Here is a 10,700-nt window from a genome sequence, read left to right on the forward strand (position 1 = left end):
TACTAAGATAGAAGAACAAGCACAAAAAGGATAAAAAAATCTGAAGAAGGCCTAAGATTCATGTTGGATAACATGAAGAGGAATAACTTAAGAATTATTGGTATTCCAGAATAGGAACAATCACACAAGTCCACAGATGAGATAGTTGAAGAGCTTCTGAAAGAAATATTTCCTAATATCCTGAAAAGTGAAAATATAAGAATTCAAGAAACTCAACGAACACCAGCATGGATAGACCCTAAAAGAAAATCACCAAGACATATAGTAATCAAGCTTTCCAATATCAAAGATAAGGACAGAACTCTGAAAGCAACTAGGGAAAAGAGAAGTGTAACATACAAAGGCAAGTAAATCAGATTAAGCTCGGATCTCTCAACAGAAAACATGCAGGCAATGAGGAGATATATATAAAACCCTGAAAGAAAAAAAATTCCAACCAAGAATCCTCTACCCAGCAAAGCTGTTGATCAAATACGATGGTGTAATCAAAACATTCCAGGATAAACAGAAGCTAAGGGATTTTGCCTAAGCCAACCCTGCTATGAAAAACATCCTAAAGAAAGTTCTGTGGACTGAGAATCAGCAAGAACAGACAACAACCAGAGAATGATGTACATGGCAGCATCACCCTGAACTCAACCAATAAATGGGAGAGTCAAGAACAGAAAAAAAATTGTAAGAACCTCTGGGAGGTCAGTCTGTGATCAAAACAATTACCATGTGAAAGAAGGTAAACACAGAGGAGCAGAGATCCAGGTGGTGGGAAGGTCAGGTAGATTACAGGATAAAATACTCTGTCTTAAATTGAGGGAAGAGTTATTGGAATATAAGGTAACCACAACAGTGGCATTGGGATGGGAGGTTTAGTTCGGGTGTTGGGGGGGCAATACAAGAAGGGAGAGGAGGTGAAAGAAAAAGATAGATAGGGGAACACTGAGACGGGTTTGCATGGCCTAGTGGGACAGAGGTAAATAGTGATGCATGCTCAACCTTGGAACAACAGGGATCTATGATACAGGGAGCTAGGCATAGCTTGAAGAGGGGAAATACTACTGAAATTCTTGACTGTTTTATGAATATTGGTTTCCCTTGCCTACTATTGTAAACTAGACACTTGAGTGGGATAGAAAGGAAATTGGGAAACATGATTAGAGAAAACTTGGAAGCCCATCTTCAGCCTATAACTGATTGGAATACCTAAAAGGGATTCTAGAACTTGCCCAGTGAAATAGGCCTCTTGCAGAGTCTTTGCCAAGTATAGAACCTTAGGTGAAATCCTGAATCCCATACAGAACCTTCTGAGATGGGACATTCCAACTAGAAAGGACAAGCGGACCAGCCTGGAGCAGCTAGAGTGACAGAAGATACATCTTCAAAGAAATATCATCAGGTAAAACCCAAAACAAAAATGTCAGCATGACTGGCTACTACAAGAATAAGCAAGCTGTTCACCAGGAAGCCATCAATGCAAGCAATCAAGTTCCTTCAGGACAAACTCCCCTCTAAGACTGAAACATAAAGGTTACACATGAGCAGGCACGTAAGTTACTGGAGACCATAGTGGTCTACTGGTGAGTGGAAGAGGGGGAAAGGCAGCGATGAAGAAATGGGCTGAGTTCAACAACAATTCATTGACTACCATTGACTTGTAAATGAGAGAGAGAAGAGGAAGGGCTGGTTGGTCCAAAGTGTGGTGAAACCTGAGGACACTTGAGCCCACGGACAAGGACATAGCCACAGAGGGCTAGAGCTGAAAGTGAAGCATCCAGCTGATATGAAGTGAGGGGAGATGCACAAGAATACCCAAACTTGCGGGCAGTACCCATTGATGGCTTGATAATCAGAACCCGACTAGAGGAAGTTTAAAAAAAAATTTTTTTTGATAAAGGAAACAAGGGTAAATTGTTACAATTTGATTAGGGTAGTAACTCTAAATACCAATAGAGAGGGAAGTAGTCTTGACATCAAGTATCAATGCTATCCCCTCTGTACACAGGGTAGATAGGGATGGGCAAATCAGGCATTGGCTACCTAAAATGAGGGGTGATAAAGGCACAAAGTGACTGACTTACGAGGTTTCAAGAGGGAGTTTAAGTTTAAGAGTATGGGGGTTAAGAAAGAGTCCCCACTGAATAGTTTTAATCTTGTCTAGATGTGTCTGGTGAAAAGATATTAGGATAAGATTTGTATGATTCAGTAGTGAATAATTGTTATCATGACTAATTGAGACTGTCACAATTGTAAAGGTAGAAGTTTTGTAACAAAAACAGGGGATTGGTTAATCTTACAGTCCAGAAACAAAGGACCCTAGGTCCATCAAGGGAGAAGAAGAGTACAAGAGGAATGAGAGCCCTTATCCAGAGAAGCAGTGATACCAGAGATGGAGGCAGAGATGGGGACATAGAGAGAGGGAGCAGCTGAGGACTCTAGATTCATGGGAAGAGAGGGACTAAGAGCTGGTGACCAGACTTGCAGAATGTGCCCTTTGGAGGTGTAAATTTTTATATATGACTGACTGTTTTTTTAAAAAAAAAAGAAAAAGCTAAAGTGGATAGAGAGAAATACTGTTAACTGATGGCACATGGAGGAGATTACAATCATTGTCTTAAAAACAAAATGGATTGTGGTAGCAGCAATAAACTCAAGCATGACAACAATTGTGAGGTTGGCTCAGGACCAGGGTGTGTTTTGTTCTGTTGTGCACAGTGTCACCATGACTCAGAACTGACTAACGTCACCTTACAACAACAGCTTTTTAAAAGAAAATTCCACAAAGTTAATCTATGGAATATCTTGTTTTAGTTAGTATCCCCATTTCCTGTGGTGTACTCAGGGGCACATTACCCAATGAGAACGGTAAGCACTGGCTTACCTCTCCTTACTTACTAATCTACAATGAACAAGTTTACTTTTTTTTTCACCACATCACAAATCCTGCTCCTAGGTCTGGCTGGTATCTGTCAATCTATCTCAACCCCACCAGCACCTTCCTAAAGAATCAAAGCCTCTTTTCAAATTCACATTCCCTTACAATAGTGAATAATTGTTATCAGGACTGACTGTGAGGGTTGGAGATGTAAAGGTAGATGTTTTGTAGCAAAAGGAGGGGAGTGGTTGACTTTGCAGTCCAGGAGAGGAGACCCCTGGGATCATCAAGGGAGAAGAGTAGAGAGCGGGACCCTACCCAGAGAAGCAGTGACGCCAGAGATGGAGGCAGAGATGATGATGTGGAGAAATGGAGCGTCTGGGGACTTTAGACCCAGAGAGGGAGAGGGGCTGTGTGCTGACAACCAGGGGGCAGGCTTACAGGGTATACCCTTTGGTTGGTTGATGATGCATGGAGGGGGTTGTAACCATGGCAATGAAACCGATGTATGATAGGATGAATGTAAAGCTAATGTTCTCTCATGTAAACTATCACATAATTAACAATAAAACATTTTTAAATTTATATTACCTGACAGTGACAGAGTACTCAATAAGCAAAGTAAACATAGGCTTACTGTTAGTAACTAATCACAAGTAAGTCCATTCTTACCTTGATTATTGGGTTATCCACCCCCAAGACAATTAGAGCCGATTCTTAATAACTGTGTGCAATGCTAGTTAAATATTTCAGCATTTTGCAAGCTGGTTGTTAAACTATTGGTAGCCTGAAATAAAGCATGGTGAAAATATTTATACCACGGTAACCAGCAAATGCTACAATCAGAGCTTTCCCCCATTAAAGCCAGTGTACCAGTATTAGGGTGTTATAAGGTGCCATCGAGTTGGTTCTGATTCGTAACCACCCTGTGTACAACAGAACAAAACACTGCCCAGTCCTGCACTATCCTCACAGTTGTTGTTATGTTTGAGTTGTCACTGTATCAATCCATATCCTTGAGGGTCCTCCACTTTTTCACTGACCCTCTACTTTTGCTCTAATAGCGCAGTGGTTACGAGTCGGGCTGCTAACCTCATGGTCAGCAGTTCGAAACTACCAGCTATTCTGTGGGAGAAAGATGAGGCTTTCTGCTCCCATAAAGATTTACAGCCTCGGAAACCTTGTACAGGGTCGCTATGAGTCAGAACCGACTCCACGGCACCTAACCACCACCACCACAACTTTTCCAGGCATGATGTCTTTCTCCATGGACTGGCCCCTTCTGATCATATGTCCAAAGTGCAAAAAATGAAGTCTCACCAACTTCTAACCCCTTCACTGCATCACTTAGGTTTGACAAGAAAGACAGAAGTAACCAATCACTTCTTTTGGAAAATAATTAAGTAATTATATTGTGAAATTTTTCTACCACTTTACTGAAAATTGTTTACCAACCACGAAAGAAGTTCACCACTGGACCAATAAGTAACATCCATATAAATGGAGAAAAGATTGAAGCTGTCAAAGATTTCGTTTTGCTTAGATCCTCCATCAACACTCATGGAAGCAGCAGTCTAGAAGTCAAACGCTGTATTGCATTAGGAAAATCTGCCGCACACAACCTCTTTAAAGTGTTGAAGAGCAAGTTGTCAGTTTGAGGACTAAGGTGTACTTGACCCAAACTGTGGTATTTTCAGTTGCCTCATATGCATGAGAAAGCTGGACAGTGAATAAGGAAGACCACAGAAGAATTGACGCATTTGAGTTACGGTGTTGGAGAAGAATATTGAAAGTACCATGGACTCCCAAAAGAACAAACAGATCTGTGTTGGAAGAAGTGCAGCCAGAGTGCTCCTTGGAAGCCAGGATGGCCAGACTTGATCTCTCATACTTCAGATATGTTGTCAGGAGGGACTAGTCAGTGGAGAAGAATATCATGTTTGGTAAGGTGGAGGGTTGGAGAAAATGAGGAAGACCCCCAATGAGATGGATTGGCACAGTAGCAGTAACAATGGGCTCAGGTGCAGCAACAATTGTAAAGTTGACCCAGGATCGGGCAGTGTTTTGTTCTCTTGTGCAAAGGGTCGCTATGAGTTAGTACCGACTCAATGGCACCTAACAACAATAACAATAACAAAGAAGTTCTGAGATGACATCACTATCAAAGGCACAAAGAATAGGCAGGTCAGGACGGGGTGTACCATGGGACTAGAAAGAAAGGGTCAGTCTGATTAAGGTGGTCAGAAGACTAGGTCTTCTTGAGAATGCTTCTTTGGGCAATGTGAGATGAAGGTCATAATTGACAGTAAAGATGTTTTACACAAGGTCAAGCAGAACTTAAAATGTGGGTTGACTTAGTAATGTTGTGGAATACAGTCTTCTATTGTATGATACTATATGTAGCTGAAACTGTACACATTATGAGAAGACAGCATGTGTGCCTAATATATATTTCATATATTTCTAGAACATTCTATACCAGCAACTATAGCAAAGCTGAAGTCTTACTTAGAATCACGTCTTAAAGTTTCAGTATATAATCCTGAAGCTCTCAAAATAAGTATACAGGTAAGTTCACAGGGTTTGCATGTTTTCAGATTTTAGTTGACATAAAACCTAATGTCTAAACTAAGCACAAAGGTATGCACTCAGCTGCTCCCCAATATGTTGGCGGTTCAAACCCACCTAGCAGCTCCATGGGAGAAAGACATGGTAACTGGTTCCTATAAAGATTACTGCCCAGGAAACCCTATGGGTATATGGCAGCTCTACTCACATAGGGTCATTATAGTCTAAAGTAACTTAATAGCACTTTAGGGAACAATAGTTTAAAGCATAGATATCAATGCATGATAAGAATGTTGTTGCTGTTAAGTGCCATGGAGTCGGTTCCGACCCATAGTGACCCTGAACAGGGTTTCCGAGGCTGTAAATCTTTACGGGAGCAGAATGCCTCATCTTTCTCCTGCTGAGCAAGGTTTTCCGCTACAAGGAAATAATTCGGTAATTATGTAGCATTTAGATTTACATATTACATACATTTTAATCATTATAATAAATTATTTTCCTCTAACAAGAAATATGTATGATCTTTCATGTAAGCTTTTAAATTCAAGAGAGTATAAAGAAGTAGGAAAAGTTAAATACTTTATGTTTAAATGAAATATGGGATGGCTGTAGCAAAAACTTGCTGATGCACAAGATCCAACAAAATATAAATGAATGGTATTATGACACATGGTTTACAAGATTTCTACCCTTATAATTGTCAGTGTAAGAAGTTCCCAACAGATTTCAAATGCAGTGATAAGAATAGTATCTTTTAAAGTGTATGAAGTATTCTCCCTCCTTTTCCCTAATGTTATTATTTGTAAGGGTATTTGAAAGCTGAGTTTAACATTAAATTACTATTATTTGAACTAATAAGTAGGGACTAATAGATTACCTAATAGAGTGGGATAGAAAGAGGGTTTATTTAAGTTAGGAAAATATGAGTTCAGTACACTTCACCTGCATATACAGACAGACAGACACATGCATTCCTCTTCTAGCTATCCATGATATTGTTGCTGTTGCTAAGTGCTGTGGAGTCAGCTCTGACTCATAGCGACCCTGTCTAGGGTTTCCAAGGAGCAGCTGGTGAGTTTGAACCACCGACCTTGAGGTTCAAACTGACACCAGAATTGCATAGGGCTATCCATAGAGCACATAAAGTTGATATAGTCTGGGTAACTGTGACAGCCAGCAAAATGATGGGACATCTTTGGGCATTTAAATGAATAGATATTTTCCATGTGGAATGTGCCCATCAAAAAGAAAAAAAAAAAAGGTAATAGAGGTAAATACTGTTGGCTAAGGGTGCCTGAGGGGACTGTAATAATTGCAATGATTTGCTGAATGTAAAACTAGTGATCTGCCCTGTAAGCCTTCACTCACTCAGTACAAAATAAAAACTTAAAAAAAAAAGGGGGACCTATTAGAACAAATCAAGCTGGATTCAGAAGAGGCCGTGGAACGAGAGATATCATTGCTGATGTCCGATGGATCTTGGCTGAAAGCAGAGAATACCAGAAGGATGTTTACCTATGCTTTATTAACTACGCAAAGGCTTTCAATTGTGTGGATCATGACAAGCTATGGACAACATTGAGAAGTATGAGTATTCCAGAACACTTAATTGTACTTCTAAGAAATCTGTACCTGGACCAAGAAGCAGTTGTTTGAACAGAGCATGGGAACACTGAATGTTTTAAAATTGGGAAAGATGTGCGACAAGGTTGTGTTCTTTCACCATACTTATTCAACCTGTATGCTGAGCAAATAACACGAGAAGCTGGGTTCTATGAAGAAAAACGAGGCGTCAGGATTGGAGGAAGACTCAATAACAACCTGTGATATGCAGATGATACAACCTTGCTTGCTGAAAGTGAAGAGGACTTGAAACATTTACCTATGATGATCAAAGAGCACAGCCTTCGGTATGGATTGCATCTCAATGTCAAGAAAACAAAAATCCTTACCACTGGACCAATAAATAACATTCTTATCAATGGAGAAAAGATTGAAGTTGTCAAAGACTTCATTCTGCTTAGATCAACCATCAACACTCACGGAAGCAGCAGTCAAGAAATCAAACGACGTATTGCATTAGGAAAATCTGCCGAACACAAACTCTTTAAAGTGTTGAAGAGCAGAGATGTCAGCTTGAGGACTAAGGTACACCCGACCCAAGCCATGATATTTTCAATAACCTCATATGGATGCGAAAGCTGGACAGTAAATAAGGAAGATCGTAGAAGAATTGATGCCTTTGAGTTGTGGTGTTGGAGGAGAATACTGAAAGTGCCATGGACTGCCAAAAGAACCAATAGATCTGTTTTGGAAGAAGTGCAACCAGAGTGTTCCTTGGAGGCCAAGATGGCTAAGCTTCTTCTCTCATAGTTTGGACATATTGTCCTGAGGGAACAGTCTCTGGAGAAGGATGTCATGATGGATAAGGTGGAAAGTCAGAGAAAGAGAGGAAGACCCCCAACGAGATGGATCAGCCAGGTGGCATCATTGATGGCATCAAGTGTGGCAGCAGTAGTAAGGTTGGCCCAGGATCGGACATTCTGCTGTGCATGGGGTCGCTATGAGTCGGTTCCGACTCGATGGCACCTGACAACAACAATTAGAACAAAAAGATGAGGATTATAAAAAAAAAAAAACACCAACAACAACACCTCACTAAGGCCAAGTTAGGCTTTAGACATATTTCTGTCTTTTCATGTAAACCAAGAAGTGACTACTGAATACCTCTCTTTGAAACTCTCCTCCTTTTTTTTTTTTTAACTTTTTATTGTGAATTAAATGAAGGTTTACAGAGCATATCATGAGTCCCATTCAACACATCATATACTTTACATCATTGCAATGACTGCAATCCCCTCCCTGTACCTTCAGTTACCGGTATTTACCTCTATTCACTTTAACTCTTACATTCCTCCTTGTGTCTTCCCCTACCCTCATCTTTCCTGTGCCAATCTCCCTCTTGTTGTATATTACCTTCTACATCATCCAAGGACTCCTGGTGTGGTGCTGTAGAATCAGCACTGGACTGCAAACTACAAGGTCGGCAGTTCAAACCCACCAGCTGCTCCTTGGAAACCCTATACAGGGTTGCTATGAGTTAGAACCAACTCGAAGGCACTTAACAACAACAATATCACCCAAGTTAACATGTGTCTACCCACTACCCAATGAATCATTTTCCCTTCCCTCTCACCCCTGGTAACCATCATAGAATGTTTCTTTTACCAAGAAAACTTTTTACAATAGTAGTCTCATATAGTATTTGTCCTTTTGTGATTGACTAATTTCACTTAGTATAATATCTTCTAGGTTTTTCTTTGTATTTTAATGCATGAAAGTGTATGTCCAAGAGCCTTAGGGAGGGGAATCATTATCTATACCAAAAGTTGTCCCAGTGTATATTTTCACTTAAAGGTAGATACTTGTTGATACTGTTAGTGACTGGGTATATGTATTTTCCCCCCCACAGGGCTCTGAACTCTTTCACTTCAAAGTAACTGTTGTTCCAGGGGTCACTTTTTGTAACTTAGTTGAAGAATTTCAGGTACAGTGAATGTAAAGGTATCCAATGGGGTAGTGGCTGGGGAGATAAGACCACAAGGTTCAATCTAAGAGACACTGAAGAGGGAAAAGGAAAAAAAAAAAAAAAAAGGATAGGATTTGTATGATGGACAAGCGATTGTGGAAAACTGGTAGTGCTGTTGTCAGTAACGGTACAGCGGTCACATGACAAGTGACAGCTCTAATTGTTGCTGGGGAGAAAATATTCATAAATGATTGCATTTGTTTTTGTTCCTTCTCCACCTTCTATATTTAGTTTGATTTTCTGACTTTTTTTTTCTCTTCCCTTTTTTAAATTGTTGTAAAAATCGGTAACACAGTATTTGTAATTTTTTACATGTAAATTCAGTGACATCAATCATGTTGTACAAGCCTCACCAAGTGTTGCTGTTGTTGTTCAGTGCTGTGGAGCCCATTCTGACTTATAGCAACCCTATATAGGGTTTCCAAGGTTGTCAGTCTTTGTGGAAGCAGAAAGCCTCGTCTTTCTTTCACTGAGCGGCTGGCGGGCTAGAACTGCGCTCCCCAGCATCACCAATAGTCATTGCCAAATTTTCCATCTCCATAAACAAAAACTCAGAGCTAACTAAACAATGATTCCCTCCTCATCCTTCCCACACTGGGCAACTACCATTAAACTCTGATCTCCATCCATCTGTCTGTTGTAGGTATTTCATATTGGTGAGATCATACAATACCATCCTTTTGTGATTGACTTATTACATCCAGCGTAGTGCTTTCAAGGTTAATCCATGTTGTGGCGTTCATCAGAACTTCATTTTTCTTTATTGGAAGAGTTATTGTTGTTATGTGCTGTCAAGTCAATTCCAACTCATAGCGACCCTGTATAGGGTTTCCAAGGAGTGGCTAGTGAACTTGAACTGCCGACCTTGCATTTCGAGCCAACCTTGCAGTCCAGCGCATTAGCCCGCCCGCAGCACCACAACAGGACTCCTATACAGTGTCTCTGTGAGTTGGAACCGACTCAACGGCACTTAACAACAACATATAATATATGTTGCATACTGCTCAAAGAGTATATATATGTTGTTGCTGTTGTTAAGTGCTGTCAAGCCCATTGTAACTCATAGCGACGGTATATAGGGTCTCAAAGGAGAGGCTGGGGAGTTTGAACCGCCAATCTTGTAGTTCAAACCAACTTTGCAGTCCAGTGCTTTATCCTACAATACCACTCTAGGACTCCATTCATGGAGAATGGAATTGAAAGATAATGGAATTTTTCCATGAACTTTCTAAAGTTCCTTTATAGATATTTTATTTGATTCCTCTCATATGTTTGTAACGTTTTACTTTCTAGTACTATCCTCCCTTTGGTTATTTGCATTGAGTCTTAAATACTCCAAAAGTTTTAAAGATCCAAAATGGGTCTCCACATATAAATAACAACTTGTTTTATTCATTCAAATAATGACATTAGCTTTGGGGAGAGGGAGCTGGGGGTGCTGGGTGGTAGGAAGACCTGAGGATTTTATTAAGTTGGTTAATAACATATTTCATTCAGTGTCAAATACTGATAGCACATTGACAAAAGCAAAATGTCTTGCAAAGGTGGGGGGGGGGAGCCCAAACTAGGAAACTAAGGAGTTGTTTTTGTTAGGGGCTATAGAGTCAGTTCCAACTCATAGCGACCTTCTGCACAACAGAATGCACCACTGCCCGCTGCTGCGCCAGCCTCACAACA

At 40.4% G+C, this 10,700-nt stretch overlaps 1 protein-coding gene across 1 annotated transcript in view; it reads left to right on the top strand.

The window, feature by feature from the left end:
* Positions 1 to 10,700, top strand: part of CATSPERB (catsper channel auxiliary subunit beta) — a 191,888-nt gene that overhangs the window by 178,936 nt on the left and 2,252 nt on the right. Inside the window, exons 23-24 of the mRNA XM_006839633.1 lie at positions 5,334 to 5,434; positions 8,907 to 8,981. Of these exons, the coding sequence (XP_006839696.1) occupies positions 5,334 to 5,434; positions 8,907 to 8,981 (176 nt within the window). The remainder of the gene's footprint in view (positions 1 to 5,333; positions 5,435 to 8,906; positions 8,982 to 10,700) is intronic.

This window comes from Chrysochloris asiatica, unplaced genomic scaffold (genome assembly GCF_000296735.1).
Source record: "Chrysochloris asiatica unplaced genomic scaffold, ChrAsi1.0 scaffold00025, whole genome shotgun sequence".
NCBI classification, from domain to species: domain Eukaryota; kingdom Metazoa; phylum Chordata; class Mammalia; order Afrosoricida; family Chrysochloridae; genus Chrysochloris; species Chrysochloris asiatica.